The 16,404-nt window shown below is 39.2% G+C and overlaps 1 protein-coding gene across 3 annotated transcripts in view; it reads left to right on the top strand.

The window, feature by feature from the left end:
* Nucleotides 1–9,953, top strand: part of sema4ba (sema domain, immunoglobulin domain (Ig), transmembrane domain (TM) and short cytoplasmic domain, (semaphorin) 4Ba) — a 53,411-nt gene extending 43,458 nt beyond the window's left edge. For all 3 annotated transcript variants that reach the window (XM_086298613.1, XM_086298614.1, XM_086298612.1), the window contains exons 9-15: nt 2,923–3,104; nt 3,564–3,714; nt 4,805–5,015; nt 5,094–5,209; nt 5,617–5,774; nt 6,258–6,349; nt 6,513–9,953. In XM_086298613.1, coding sequence (XP_086154739.1) covers nt 2,923–3,104; nt 3,564–3,714; nt 4,805–5,015; nt 5,094–5,209; nt 5,617–5,774; nt 6,258–6,349; nt 6,513–7,285 — 1,683 coding nt within the window. In that variant the 3' untranslated portion in view covers nt 7,286–9,953. The remainder of the gene's footprint in view (nt 1–2,922; nt 3,105–3,563; nt 3,715–4,804; nt 5,016–5,093; nt 5,210–5,616; nt 5,775–6,257; nt 6,350–6,512) is intronic.
* Nucleotides 9,954–16,404: the final 6,451 nt, after the last annotated feature.

Below are 16,404 nucleotides of genomic sequence, written 5' to 3'. Positions count from 1 at the left end.
GCCTCGAGAAGTCAGTCCTCCAGATCAGACTGCTGTTTGGCTCTCCTAAAACAATCACACTCACCACTGTGTGAAGAGGGTGAAAAATAGTGATGAGAGTTTGAGATGGAAGGAGGGGGGGTCCATCCATTCATTCATTCACCTTTTTTTCTCCATACATCCATTTAAAGGACAAATATTCCAATATTAATATTGACTCAGGAGCAACTAGTAAAAATAGATAAAAAAAAAAACCTATTTTAATTAAGTAAAAGAATAAGAAGAAGGAAGTTTTAGTATTTGTTAGTTTTATACTAACATTTTATCAAAGCTTTCCTAATGAGGCATTGATGAATGTCAACAAGACTGTGAGTGAAATCCTTTCAAAATGTTTCATAGAGTAATAATTAAAAAGACTAAAGCTGACCAGTCGCGGCACATGGACCCCCTCCCTGAGCCTGGTTTTGCCGGAGGTTTCTTCCTGTTAAAAGGGAGTTTTTCCTTCCCTCTGTCACCAAAGTGCTTGATCATAGGGGGTAATATGATTGTTGTCTTTTTCTCTGTATGTATTATTGTAGGGTCTACCTTACAATATAAAGCACCTTGAGGCAACTGTTATTGTGATTTGGTGCTAAATAAATAAAACTGAATTGAACTAAATTGAATTGAAAGTTAAACCATTAAAAACTAAACTAAATATTCTTAAATAATAAAAACTGAACTAAAACAAGCAAACCCACTCTGGAAACTAACTGAACCCAAACTAAATGTCAAAACAAAATAAAAATAAAAGCTAATTAGAGAAAAATCAAAACTATTATAACTCTGCTCATGTGGCATTTTGATGATAATTTTCTCACGTACGTTTAAAATATGTAACACGGAACAGATTACCCAGAAGGAAATTGGCAATAATGTTTAAGGTTTTTAGCTTCTTAAGCAGTGCTGAAGGAAATATAAAGCATAACAAAGCTTTAAAATGAGGCAAACGGTCAGTCTCGGTAAAACTTTACAGCGACGCCAGTTCAAGTAAACTATTCACGTCCAGTTTTAGTCTTCCAAAATGTGCTTCACCAACTGTGTCGGCGGCCGTCTCCATACTTGCTGTATATCCAGGTGTTTACTATTGCTTTAGTTCCACTTCATCGAGGCTAACTATGGAATGATAAACAATGTTTTGGTTGAAACAAACACAACAAAGCATGTTCTCATTTGCAGGATTGTTCCGTTTCCCAGAAAGAAGCCATTACCGCCCGCCATGTTCATGGCTTTTTGAACAGCCTTTTGAACAAGGGGTGCCTTTACAAGGGATTAATGAATGGGATGCATTTTCTTCAATTATTCAGAAGTCAGTTTAAGCCCAGAGTGGCACTGAATTATAAAACTCGGTTCAGCCCAAAGGACCAGGGAATATATATGTTGCTCATTATCTGCCTGGGTTACAACAAGTAATTGCTTCAGAAGCTCAGTCTTGGTCATGTGTCATTTCCCTTTCCATCCTGTGCTGCCACTTCCTCTGATTAATGTTATGCTAAGGTGGACTCAATTGAAGCTTCATGTTAAAGACGTTTTATGTGGTTTAGGTCATTTAGCATTTCTCTTGGTCCTCTGGAGAGCTGCAAAACTGATTACAACGGCGAACTTCGAGCTTGTTAGATCTATGATAAACAGATTGTCTCTTTACAAAACTAAATTAAGCTCTTTAATTTAGCTCTTGATGTGCAATCACCTTCCTGAGACCTGTAACACCTCATCAAACAGTTATATATATATACATATCACATACTGTAAATGTCATTCACACTGAAGCGCCGAGATGTATTTACTCTCCAGTTTGCACTGATATTCTATCATACAAATCGGTGCATCCTAATTAGTCTGCATGTCAAAGAAGTCCCACATCCCTCATAGCAATTTGAAGGCTCGTGCCAAAGGCGGTGAATCACAGCAGCAGTATCAGTCAAGGAGGATTGTCAGAGAGCAGTGCTTCTTCTTTTTCATTTAAAAGCATTTGCCCTCCTCTAAGCCCCAAGTGTTTTTTTATCTATGCCAGTTGTGATGATGTATATTGTTTTCATGACCTAGAAGTCTTCCGCCTCGGGGTTGTAACTATGTTGCAGGCACAATTGATTTAGCTCATTGTGGTTTTACGAGGAGGTTAATGTTTTTCAGTTACGTCAATTTGAACAAATTCACCTTTGGACAGGGCGCTCTCTGTTTTTGTTTTTGTCACAAAGAAGGAAAACAAAGACAGGAGAATGTATTTCCCTACACATTATAACATACAGTGTCTAAGGCAGGGATGTTAACACTCATTTTACACGGTGGGCCACATGCAGCCCACTTCGATCCCTCAACCAGTGAAACTTCCTTTCCTGTCAGTGTAAAGAAGTTTAACTACACTAAATACACATTTAATCTCTGTGGTATCTTAATCTAATAAAAAAGCAGTGTAATTTCAACAACACATCTTAGTTTTTCTACATGATAGAAGTAAAGTGTATTAGCACAACTATTTGGGCTTAAATTCACAAAGAATGTCCCTTTCATTTAATTGTTTATCGGTTACTTAATTACTTTAATGTAGTATAAATGGCCATAGGGGAGGTCTTTATCACCAGGAAACGCTGTAAAACTTAAATACAGTTAAAAGTCCAATCCCTGTTTCCCCTCAATTTTCCAAACTGATGCAATGGGCCCCCAGGCCTAATGTTTGACACCCCTGATCAAAGGCATGTTATAGTATGTTTTTGCAGTGTACCATGTGGTGCATATCATCATTTCAGAATATGCACCGCAGATCTGTCAGATCCCATCAAATCACACTTGTGTGTCAAACTGTGTGAGGATATTGTCTATACTGACCTCAGGTGTCAGATCTCATACTGCAGCGCCTCGTGCTGGAAAAAATCCCCCTCCTAACCAACAGTTATTGTGTTGCAGGGTGACGTTGGAGGTGAAAGGGTGCTGCAGAAGAAATGGACGACGTTCCTGAAGGCTCAGCTCTTGTGTTCTCTGCCCGATGACGGCTTTCCCTTCAACATAATCCAAGACATGTTTGTGCTCACACCCAGTCCGGAGGACTGGAAGAACACAGTGTTTTATGGAGTCTTCACCTCTCAGTGGTGAGAGCTTTTAAATCTTTTGATTAAGATAACAATGAAATAAATGTACAGACACCTTTAAGGTAATTATTTCACACACATGAGGGATTATAAAATGAAAAACAGTGGCATACCTGATTGTGTTTGTGAAGGCTGTGGAGATTTAAACCATTATGAACACCAGGAAGATCAAGACAAGCATCTTGATCTTACTCGTAACATTTAGATTACTAATTAAATATGTATTCAATCATGTTTCTCAATGATCTGTGATAGATGAGAATTGTTATTTAAAGATAAAATGTATGTATAAAATTTACTGTCAAGCAAAGAAGAGTGTAACAGGACTTAACTACCAGTTTTCCATCTGTTTTGGTGGATTTTCACTGTATTATCTCTATGTTTACGTACAGCTTTTTTCAAGGCTTTACAAGTTTGAAAGATTGTAATCATCTGTCAATTGTTTATGTCCTATAAAAGGTACAAAGGTGCATCAGGAAGCTCTGCAGTGTGCTCCTTCACTATGGACCAGGTAGAAAAGGCGTTCAACGGGCGATACCGTGAGGTTAACCGCGAAACCCAGCAGTGGTATACTTACAACCATCCGGTGCCAGAGCCTCGGCCTGGAGCGGTGAGTGCTTTCCTGCTGCCCTCTGCTGGAAAACCCAGTAGATACATCCTGCACATGTCACTACTCTGCACTGTGTCTCTTCAGCTGCATGAGGTCTCTAGGGCTACGTTCACACTGCAGGTCTTAATGCTCAATTCAGATTTTTTGATCAAATCCGATTTTTTCTGTCTGCTCGTTCACACTACAAATAAAATGCGACAGCAAACGTGCTCTAGTGTGAACGCTCAAAGCGGCCCACATGCGCAAAAGAAGATGTCACACACAACGCGCTCTGTTTAGACCCAGAGCAAACAATATTGTTTGACAGATGGCCCTTAATATAAAGACTTTGGACTTCACGTTTCCCAATTTTTGCTTCAAGTTATTTTGTTATTTACATAATAATGTAGATAACCTAATAATTATCCTTATTGCTGTTTTAGAGGAGCGGTGCTTCAAAGGATAGTTGCAGATTTCTGTCATAATCTGCAGATTATACAGTACAAATAAAATGTTAACGTTTCTCCAACGTTGTCTTCCCAGCAGTTTCACCGGATGGCCAGGAAGCGTTCGCGATGTCTTATCGGGCGCTTCTCCGGCGCTGATAATTGGCGTCTGTCTTGTGTCAGTGACATAAGATGGATTTAATGGAACTTGACCGTTCAAACAGCAGTCGCTTTCTGAAACATCGGATATGTATCGGATTCAGTACCACATACGAAAGTGACCCAGATCGGATTTGAAAATATCGGATTTGTGCCGTTCACACTGTCATACCAAGATCGGATATGGGTCGCATAGGGTCAAAAAATCGGATTTGATGTGCTTTCGCCTGCAGTGTGAACGTAGCCTAGGTTGTTCCCATTTGTGACTGCTGATAGAGGCTTGATCAGATATCTTTTAGACAGGCATCACTCGTCTCCAGGTCCTAAACATGATTCTTATCAAACGACTGTAGGTTTAATTTCCTGACTTATCAAACTGAAATCACTGAAATGACCTGGTAATAAAATAAACACACAAAGAAGTGCTGTACAGCCGCTGCAGGTTTCATTATCCAGTGAACGTATGGGGAAAGCATGTAAAGCAGTATGTTTGTTGTGTTTTCCAGTGCATCACAAACGCTGCCAGAAAACAGGGCATCTCCTCCTCGTTGCTCATGCCAGACAAGGTGCTGAATTTTGTCAAAGACCACTTCCTGATGGACAGCGTGATCCGCAGCCAGCCTCTGCTACTCAAGCGCAATGTCCGCTACACGCAGATCGCCGTCCATCGTGTTCAAGCAGCTAAAAAGGTGTATAACGTGCTCTTCATTGGCACAGGTAAACAGCTCACCGCTCACAAACACTCTTCACCTGCACCCTTGTTTTATCTGACTTCACTTAAACTCTCTTCTCCAGATGATGGGAGACTTCATAAAGCCATTAACGTCAACAAGAAGATGCACATTATTGAAGAGATGGTGCTCTTCCGTGACTCTCAGCCGGTGCAGCACATTGAGCTGGACACTGAAAAGGTACACGTGGTGTTCGGAAAGAAAACGGTCCGATTTAATTCACAGCACTTTCTCATGGTTTAAACTAATGGGCTCAGTAAATTCATTTATTGGCAGTTTAGAGACTCCATGAGCCATTAAGAGTCGCAGCCTGCAGCGTACCCCGTGTTCAGTGAGCTAATTGCGTGCAACTTTCTCTCAGGGGATCTGCAGCTGGGGTTTTAACAGCTGGATTTGTGACACTTCCTGAATCCTGGCATGTGCTTCCATACATCAGGGCAAAGGAATTCCTTTTAAAATGGATGAAAGAAGTCTACCACATTTAGATCAGGGTCACAAAGAGAGGACTCTGGATGAAAATAGTAACCCAGTATCAGTATTTGGGGCACCTCCTGACTGTCCCCTTCTTTGTCATCTGTCATCCACAGGGTCAGCTCTATGTTTCTTCTTTCTCTGAACTGGTGGAGGTCTCAGTAGCTAACTGCACTAATTATCAGAGCTGTGGGGAGTGCATCCTCTCGAGGGATCCTTACTGTGCCTGGAATGGGAAGCAATGTGTAGATGTCAGACGTGCTACACCAAACAAGTACGTATCCCGCTGCACAATATTTATTTTAGCAGCCAAGGCTTTCTGTGATCATAAACTGTCCTGTTTGAAACCTCAAATTTGGCAATTTCATTGTCACCATCTTGATGAACCAGGCATGAGGGATGCTCTACCCCGAATAATCATGTATTTTACTCTAAACAGGAAAACAATTTACCAAACAAGCATCATGTTGTATTAAATAAGACTGGAAACTAGCAATTAAGACTATAAACCCACTAGGAAACTGTTTAATCCGCTTTACAATCTTTTGTTTGTGCCCAGATTTGCCCCCTGCTCCACATGAGTAAGAACACGGGTTTAAAGATCTTTCACACTGGATTCACTTTTCAGGCCCAGGGGCTCTGTCCTTCTTTTATATTCAGTCTATGCCTGTGATATGCAAATATTAGATGAGAGAGTGCATTTAAAAAAAAAAAGAAGATTATGATTATTATTTATGGTTAATTGTATGTGTTTCAGTGCCTGGCGGCAGGATGTAGATGAAGCAGACACATCAGCTATTTGCAATAAGACTGCGGCAAGTCCACGGTTTGCCAGACCTCCACCTACACGTATGTGGCCTCCTCTTCTCTAAGATTTACAGAGCACTCTCCATTTCCGTGCTATGCCTCTCAAAATGAGAGTTGATTAAAAAAAACATTATTCTGTATCAGCCGTGTGGTACAGCCTTTTTTCACGCCATACCTGACTCATCTACGCTTTGACTTTCCGCAGGGATGTCGTCATGCCAGGTGATCATTATCCCAGCCAACACATTCAAAGTACTGCCCTGCAAGCTGCGCTCTAATTTGGCTGAAAGGAAGTGGGAGTTCGGTGAGAGCGCAGGTCATTTCCATTACCCCAGCCCAGAGGGGGGACTGGTGGTGGTAGCTCAAGCGGACAAGCAGGAAACATACGAGTGCTGGTCAGTGGAGGAGGGCTTCAGACAGCTGCTGGCAAACTACTGTGTGAGAGGCGAAGCCAAGGAGGAGAGCACCACCTTGACAGGCCGTTCACGTACGCCGCAGATCTCACAGGAGGAAATCATCATCCTGCCAGGGGAGGCCCGCTCGCCGCAGATCAACACAAAGACCTACTGGAACGAGCTAATCGTTGTATGCGCCCTCCTGGTGTTTTCCCTGGTAGTCTTCTCCCTTTTTGTGGTTTACAGGAACCGTGACCACATGAAGTCCATGCTGAAGGAGGGAGAGTGCCCGAACATGCAGCAGAAGAAGCCCAGAATAGTGGGGAAACCCGCTGAAAACTTGCCGCTCAACGGCAACACAGTCACAACCTCAGCTTCGGATCACAAGGGGTACCAGACCCTTAATGACAACTACATCTGCAGCACTCCACCGCACGAGTGCTCGTCACCTGATAACAGCAAGAGCTTCTCTGAATCGGAGAAGAGGCCTCTGAACTTAAGAGAGAGCCACGTGGAGATTTCACCCACGTGCCCCCGGCCTCGAGTCCGGCTGGGCTCCGAGATTAAAGACTCTATAGTGTGAGGCAGGCTTCATGTTATATGGAGTGACTGCTTTTGAACTCAAAGGAAAGAGTGCACTTGTTGAGAAAGACAAAAACATAAGAGGGAAAAATCAGCACTCTCGTGGAGAGACTTTACATTACACAGATTTTGCACTCTCTCTCTCGCTCCTTTTTCTTTCTTTTTTAATTCTGTCGATGTGGTCCATGTGCGTTTTATTTCGTTTTCCTCTCACCCTCTTATTCAAGTGCATTTGAAGCACACTGAAGAAGCTCCGGCTCGCCTTCAGACTTTCACGTACGGCTCACGGGAATGTAACGAGCATTGACATGGCATCGTGACCACGATTTAGCGAACAGATTTCAGAGAGTTGCCTTTCACAGTCCGTCCATATGACATGCCGGTAATACTCTGAAAGGCAGAGTGATGCTCGAACACGACGCCTGACGCAGTGTTTGCTGATTTATTTTCATTCTGCGAGAGTTTAGCCTTCACTGAGGTTGTGCACTATGTACTGTACTGTAGCAAGGTAAAGCAGAATCCACACGAACAAGTCAAAGACAGGCAAGATATACATACATATATATTAAAAAAGTCCTGTAATGTTTCTTACAGGATAGCCTGTGTACATTCACACAAGTACACTCATTATTTTAGAGTTAATTCAAACACAGCAAGAACAAAGAAATCTGAAAAGATGAAAGCAGAAATGCAGAAACTCTTACCACCTCAATCACTGCACTCCAAGAAAAGAGAGAAATGTGCTTTTTAAGTATTGCCATCTTTACTAGGTATAAATATTTGTCTGATGACGACTGACTTTAAGTTGTTAGATTTGTCTTGGTTTTCTTTCACCAAATATGATAAAAGGGAAGAGAGGGGGACTCATTCCAGGTATTATCACGCTATTCTTCATGAGATAGGCAGTCTATGCAAAGCAAATAATGTGAAGTGGGGTAAACACCGAGAAACACCTCACCTTGAGACTGAGTAAGCACAAAGGTGTTGGCACTGTTAATTACTTTAGATACAGTGGCACTACAAACACACACCCACGCAAAGAGACGCACACTCATTACACCGCAGTCGCAAGTATGCAAGAGATTTTAGCCATTTTGGTGCGTTTTCTGGAGAAAGATGATGCAGCTCTGAAAGGCTGGCGTGACAAAAACAGACGATAAAAGACGAGCGTCCGGAACGGTAATGTTAAATTTGCGGCAGGTCATTTATTGCAGCATGATGAAAGGTTATCAATATTTATTATCGTCATTATTAATATTATTATTATGTGGCCAATAGGTTATTTTATGGAGACATTTTTTCACAGCTGTTCTGTCACTGAATCATACTGAATCTAAAACAAACACCTAAAAATAATGTGATTTCAATAACACACCTGTAGACTGCCACCTTTGATATAAATATAAACTGAAGAGTGTTGATGAAGAAAACAGCCTCTTAGGTGGTTGTAAAGGCAACCATTAAGGCAATAACTCTCATTCTCATTCAGTAATAAACAGGGGAATTGTTCATTTTACTGATTTTTCTCGCTTTAATATAACTAAATCAGATGATTGCGTAACTTGAAAGCGTTTCTCATGTCATCCAATATTTTTTTATTCTTACTTGAGTATGGCTCTAGTATTGTGATCCAGCCAGCAAAATCAATACTTCACAACAACAACAGAAAAAATGCGTACCTGAAGGGAAGGCATATACATCGTGACTCAGAAAGCACAGGATTTGCACATCATGTTAGGAGCCTTAGTACACTGCAGGTTATGGATTTGGTTACAAATCTGCCTTGGGGGGAGGGGTGGGAATGGAGAATGCCTTCTGAAACAATAATCAAGAGATGTGCCTCTTGGGGATAATAAACTAACCAGGTAGTAGTGCTCTGGAGTCAAACGCTACACTGTAGGTGTGACAGGACTGGCCATACTTTAAAAAAAAAACACGTCAAAACCGTGAATACGTGTAATTTAATTGTGTCAATGTTGTACAATACGTGCTCATGAGAGGTGTCGTTTTATTTTACATTTTTGTTAGGGTGGCTTCAAGCGCAGTCAGGGATTCTATTTTATTCTTAAACTGTAGTGCATAAATAACCACTGGCTGATTTTTCTTTTTTTTTTTAAATATTAAAAAAAATATAAGCATTAGTATTATATTACATTTCCTATAAATGGCACTGCAAAACTGAATTTCAAAGACTAGTCAGCTATATTCACTCATGCAATATGAAAGACTCATGCTTTGACTGTTATTAAAAACAACAAGTGGCAGCTTTTGGTGAAGCGGCTGTCATCAGAACAATATTAAATTTGCAAAGCGCAGAATAAATACGGCGTGGCAGTGATTTAGTCGAATATGTGCAGGTACTGAATATGTTTTTCTGTATTTGAATACAAGCCTACACTATTAATGCCACAGTGAAAGTATCGTCGTCTGCTCTCACTTATTGAACCACTATAGTCGGGCCTTCTTCTATTTGTGACAGTACAAGTTGCTCAGACTCTTGTCAACATGTATTGTAAGTAAACAAGTTTTTATGTAAAGTTGTTTTGTAAATTCAGCTGCCAATGTAAAAAATATTGTGAATTGTATTTTTTTGTATCATACATCACTACTGTTTTCTTTCTTTTTGTATTGTATATAAAAAGCACTTTATTTTAATTTTTCAAATAAAGATAAAATGGAGATTTTTGTTATTTGAAAGGCTCATGATTTCAGTAGGTTAACCATTTCCTTTCAGACAATGGTGCAGGTTTTTGCAAGAGCGTTGTAGTGGGAGACCTCAAATCTGGGTTTTAATGGGTCCATATGCAAGAAATTTTATTTTTTACCATCTAACATTTGATGCAAATACCAATTTGTATCATTTTCTGGTAGAAATTTGTTTATTTAACCTCCAGCTGGTTAAAAGGGAGCTTTCCTTTCCCACTGTTCCCAAGTGCTTGCTCATTAAGGGCTCATTTGATTATTGGGATTGTCCCTGTGTTATTGTAAGGTCTTTACCTCACAATATAAAGCGCGTTGAAGTGACTGTGAATCATGGCCCTAGGTCCGATTTAAATCGCCCCTCGCTCCTACCTTAAAATGTATTATTTATGGACTGCCATCATAAACAGAATAAACTGTAATTTCTTCTTTTACTGCATGGCGGCAGCACCATCTGATATATGTTGCAAATAATAACTACATAAATGCTTTATAAACTCATACAATAGTAAGTGCCGTTCAAAATTAACCTGAGATACTGATATTCAGCAGCTTTACCAAGTTTCAGGTATTCCAGCTTGAGTTGGTACTAGGGCAACCAGGGAAACATCCCCCACACCATTATACCCCCATCAGCCTGAACCACTAATTACCAAGGAGGATGGATTCATGCTTTCATGTTGTTTACCCGAATTTCTGACTATACCATCTGAAAGTTGCTGCAAAAACAGAACAAAGCAATAGTTCCACTTTTCTCTTGTCTCATTTTGGTGACCCTGTGTGATTTATAGCCTTAGTTTTCTATTTGTGGCTGTCAGGAGCAGAGGTCGGTGTGATCCTTTGCTGCTGTAGCTCACCTGCTTGAAAATTCATCATGTTGGGCTCAGAGACGCTCTTCTGCATTACTTCGTCATAACATGGTTTATTTCCTGTTTTCATACTATTAGCTTGAAGCAGATATTTATCTTTCTTGGTACCTAAAACCATGTCATAGTCAAAGTCACTTAACTCACCCTTCTATATTCAGATACTCATTTTGAACTTTCACAATTGGTGCCTACATACCTAAATGCACTAAGTTGCTGCCATGTGATTGGCTGATTAGGAATGTTGTTATTTCAAGGAACACTTATTCTAAACTAGAAAGTGCATTTTCTGAAGAAACTGCAGTGTGAATGCTTGAATCTGAATGTATGCACTGAAATGAATTAATTGCTGAATATTAAGCTAAAATATTGAATGAGATTAAAAAAAACCCAAAAAACCCCGAATTTAACCTGAAAACAAAGGTGCTGAACTGCTAAAAGCTGAAGGTTACACAGAAGAAGGAGTTGGAAAAAAACTGAAAATGTTTTAAATGTAAATTAGAAAACCCTAAGAAATGAGAAAAGAACATTTAGAGTCAGAAAACATCTGAATGAATATTAAAAGTTCATATTCTTTGAATCACTGAATGAGTCAAATGTGATCCCTCCACTTTGATCCACACAGTTTAAAAAGTTTAAATGCCTGAGCTTTGAAAGATACGGTGTTGGAAAGAGAATAATAATGGCGACAATTTGAGGGTAAAATGATGGCTGTAACACTGTGGACACAGCAGCAGTTGAAAGAGAAGTGTTTAAGATGAATCTTGGCACAGTGGCAGGCAGAGCTCGTTAAGCAGGCAGGTGTGAGCCTGGTTGCTATAGTGACCGCACCCAATGGCTCCATACACACGCACACAGACATGCACCTCACTTTTGCTGCTTAAAATGAACAGAAAAGTCAGGCCGAAACAAATCGCTCCCAAATGAAAAGTATAGGTCGTATTGACAAAATTCTTTCACCGTGAGCGACAGCAATGTCTAGTCTACCTAATTCTCAGTTTTCATGCCTGTGGAGCTTATTATATGGACGTGGTGACAGTGGAAAGACACCATGCTCTTCTAATTTTCAAACGAACCTTCTGAGCCATTTTAACATTAGAGTCTATGGAAGAGTTGGAGGGAGGAGGCTGTGCATTGGTGACATTTACGAAAGAACCATAACACCTAGGACAATAGTAAACACATTGGATGAAAGAGGACAGCGATGGCTACGTTTTGAGGGTAAAATCATACCTGTAGAGCAAACGCTGCGGACACAGCAGCAGTTTTAAAAAAGATTTTAAGATTAATTTTTTTGCTCCTCTCACTCTAGCAGTTGAGCTGCCTCACTCTAGCCCCAACATTCCGTCCCATACACACCCATTATAAACTCTGAAACGGGTGAAAAAACATCATGAAACTTAAACTGGAACTGAAGAAAAAGTATAATAGATATTGAAAAGATAAATACAAGTTGAATAGTTGAATGTCTTGTCTTCGTTTTAAAGTTTGAATGGTGGCTCTATGTCAATGTATGTGGAAGTAGTAAGAGTTTAAAAATGAGTAAGTTGAATGAGAATTTGAAGGGTCTCCCCATTGAAATACATGGGAAATTTTTGTTGAATAAAGTTGAATAAAATTAAAAATATAAATGTTAAAAATGAGAAAAATAGAAGCAGTCATGTCCAAAATAATAGGAATCTAACGATGTTTGAATGGTTTTTCTAAGTTGAACGGTTTTGAAGGAGTTAGATGCCAAAAAACGTACGGAATATGGAATAATAACTAGAAAGTGCATTTTCTGAAGAAACTGCAGTGTGAATGCTTGAATCTGAATGTATGCACTGAAATGAATTAATTACTGAATTTAAGTTAAAAATCTTGAATGAGATAAAAAAAAAAAAACCCGAATTTAACCTGAAAACAAAAGTGCTGAACTGCTAAAAGCTGAAGGTTACACAGAAGAAGAAGTTGGAAAAAAAGCTGAAAATGTTTTAATTGTAAATTAGAAAAACCTAAGAAATGAGAAAAGAACATTTAGAGTCAGAAAACATCTGAAAGAATATTAAAAGGTCATATTCTTTGAATCACTGAATGACTAAAATGTGATCCCTCCACTTGAACCCACACTGTTTAAAAAGTTTACATCTCTGAGCTTTGAAAGACAAGATGTTGGAAAAAGAACAACGATGGCGACGTTTTGAGGGTAAAATGATGGCTTTAACACTGTGGACACAGCAGCAGTTGAAAGAGAAGTGTTTAAGATGAATCTTGGCAGAGTGAGAGAGAGAGCTCGTTAAGCAGGCAGGTGTGAGCCTGGTTGCTATAGTGACTGCACCCAATGGCTCCATACACACGACACAGACATGCACCTCACTTTTGCTGCTTAAAATGAACAGAAAAGTCAGGCCGAAACAAATCGTTCCCAAATGAAAAGTAAAAGTCGTATTGACAAAATTCTTTCACTGTGAGCGACAGCAATGTCTAGTCTACCAAATTCTCAGTTTTCATGTCTGTGGAGTTTATTATATGGACGTGGTGACAGTGGAAAGACACCATGCTCTTCTGATTTTCAAACGAACCTTCTGAGCCATTTTAACATTAGAGTCTATGGAAGAGTTGGAGGGAGGAGGCTGTGCATTGGTGACATTTATGAAAGAACCATAACACCTAGGACAATAGTAAACACATTGGATGAAAGAGGACAGTGATGGCTACGTTTTGAGGGTAAAATCATACCTGTAGAGCAAACGCTGCGGACACAGCAGCAGTTTTAAAAAAGATTTTAAGATTAATTTTTTTGCTCCTCTCACTCTAGCAGTTGAGCTGCCTCACTCTAGCCCCAACATTCCGTCCCATACACACCCATTATAAACTCTGAAACGGGTGAAAAAACATCATGAAACTTAAACTGGAACTGAAGAAAAAGTATAATAGATATTGAAAAGATAAATACAAGTTGAATAGTTGAATGTCTTGTCTTCGTTTTAAAGTTTGAATGGTGGCTCTATGTCAATGTATGTGGAAGTAGTAAGAGTTTAAAAATGAGTAAGTTGAATGAGAATTTGAAGGGTCTCCCCATTGAAATACATGGGAAATTTTTGTTGAATAAAGTTGAATAAAATTAAAAATATAAATGTTAAAAATGAGAAAAATAGAAGCAGTCATGTCCAAAATAATAGGAATCTAACGATGTTTGAATGGTTTTTCTAAGTTGAACGGTTTTGAAGGAGTTAGATGCCAAAAAACGTACGGAATATGGAATAATAATAAAGATTTGAAGAACAATACTGTGAATGCTTTTCAAGCATTCACACTAACTAGAAAGTGCATTTTCTGAAGAAACTGCAGTGTGAATGCTTGAATCTGAATGTATGCACTGAAATGAATTAATTACTGAATTTAAGTTAAAAATCTTGAATGAGATAAAAAAAAAAACGAATTTAACCTGAAAACAAAAGTGCTGAACTGCTAAAAGCTGAAGGTTACACAGAAGAAGAAGTTGGAAAAAAGCTGAAAATGTTTTAATTGTAAATTAGAAAAACCTAAGAAATGAGAAAAGAACATTTAGAGTCAGAAAACATCTGAAAGAATATTAAAAGGTCATATTCTTTGAATCACTGAATGACTAAAATGTGATCCCTCCACTTGGATCCACACAGTTTAAAAAGTTTACATCTCTGAGCTTTGAAAGACAAGATGTTGGAAAGAGAACAACGATGGCGACGTTTTGAGGGTAAAATGATGGCTGTAACACTGTGGAGATAGCAGCAGTTGAAAGAGAAGTGTTTAAGATGAATCTTGGCAGAGGGAGAGAGAGAGCTCGTTAAGCAGGCAGGTGTGAGCCTGGTTGCTATAGTGACCGCACCCAATGGCTCCATACACACGGACACAGACATGCGCCTCACTTTTGCTGCTTAAAATGAACAGAAAAGTCAGGCCGAAACAAATCGTTCCCAAATGAAAAGTAAAAGTCGTATTGACAAAATTCTTTCACTGTGAGCGACAGCAATGTCTAGTCTACCAAATTCTCAGTTTTCATGTCTGTGGAGCTTATTATATGGACGTGGTGACAGTGGAAAGACACCATGCTCTTCTGATTTTCAAACGAACCTTCTGAGCCATTTTAACATTAGAGTCTATGGAAGAGTTGGAGGGAGGAGGCTGTGCATTGGTGACATTTATGTAAGAACCATAACACCTAGTACAATAGTAAACACATTGGATGAAAGAGGACAGCGATGGCTACGTTTTGAGGGTAAAATCATACCTGTAGAGCAAACGCTGCGGACACAGCAGCAGTTTTAAAAAAGATTTTAAGATTAATTTTTTTGCTCCTCTCACTCTAGCAGTTGAGCTGTCTCACTCTAGCCCCAACATTCCGTCCCATACAAACCCATTATAAATTTTGAAACGGGTGAAAAAACATCATGAAACTTAAACTGGAACTGAAGAAAAAGTATAATAGATATCGAAAAGATAAATACAAGTTGAATAGTTGAATGTCTTGTCTTCGTTTTAAAGTTTGAATGGTGGCTCTATGTCAATGTATGTGGAAGTAGTAAGAGTTTAAAAATGAGTAAGTTGAATGAGGATTTGAAGGGTCTCCCCATTGAAATACATGGGAAATTTTTGTTGAAAAAAGTTGAATAAAATTAAAAATATAAATGTTAAAAATGAGAAAAATAGAAGCAGTCATGTCCAAAAGAATAGGAATCTAACGGTGTTTGAATGGTTTTTCTAAGTTGAACGGTTTTGAAGGAGTTAGATGCCAAAAAACGTACGGAATATATAATAACTAGAAAGTGCATTTTCTGAAGAAACTGCAGTGTGAATGCTTGAATCTGAATGTATGCACTGAAATGAATTAATTGCTGAATTTTGAGTTAAAAATATTGAATGAGATTAAAAAAAAACAAAAAAAAAACTAATTTAACCTGAAAACAAAGGTGCTGAACTGCTAAAAGCTGAAGGTTACACAGAAGAAGGAGTTGGAAAAAAACTGAAAATGTTTTAAATGTAAATTAGAAAACCCTAAGAAATGAGAAAAGAACATTTAGAGTCAGAAAACATCTGAATGAATATTAAAAGGTCATATTCTTTGAATCACTGAATGACTCAAATGTGATCCCTCCACTTTGATCCACACAGTTTAAAAAGTTTAAATGCCTGAGCTTTGAAAGATACGGTGTTGGAAAGAGAACAATAATGGCGACAATTTGAGGGTAAAATGATGGCTGTAACACTGTGGACACAGCAGCAGTTGAAAGAGAAGTGCTTAAGATGAATCTTGGTACAGTGGCAGGCAGAGCTCGTTAAGCAGGCAGGTGTGAGCCTGGTTGCTATAGTGACCGCACCCAATGGCTCCATACACACGTACACAGACATGCGCCTCACTTTTGCTGCTTAAAATGAACAGAAAAGTCAGGCCGAAACAAATCGCTCCCAAATGAAAAGTAAAAGTCGTATTGACAAAATTCTTTCACCGTGAGCGACAGCAATGTCTAGTCTACCTAATTCTCAGTTTTCATGCCTGTGGAGCTTATTATATGGACGTGGTGACAGTGGAAAGACA

The sequence above is a fragment of the Aulonocara sp. 'chitande type north' Nkhata Bay genome, linkage group LG7 (genome assembly GCF_057382095.1).
Source record: "Aulonocara sp. 'chitande type north' Nkhata Bay isolate Kocher_YH1m ecotype deep benthic linkage group LG7, A_spYH_male_GT1.1, whole genome shotgun sequence".
Classification (NCBI taxonomy): domain Eukaryota; kingdom Metazoa; phylum Chordata; class Actinopteri; order Cichliformes; family Cichlidae; genus Aulonocara; species Aulonocara sp. 'chitande type north' Nkhata Bay.
The sequence above is the reverse complement of the archived record's forward strand: the minus strand, read 5'-3'. Positions and strand labels throughout refer to the sequence as shown.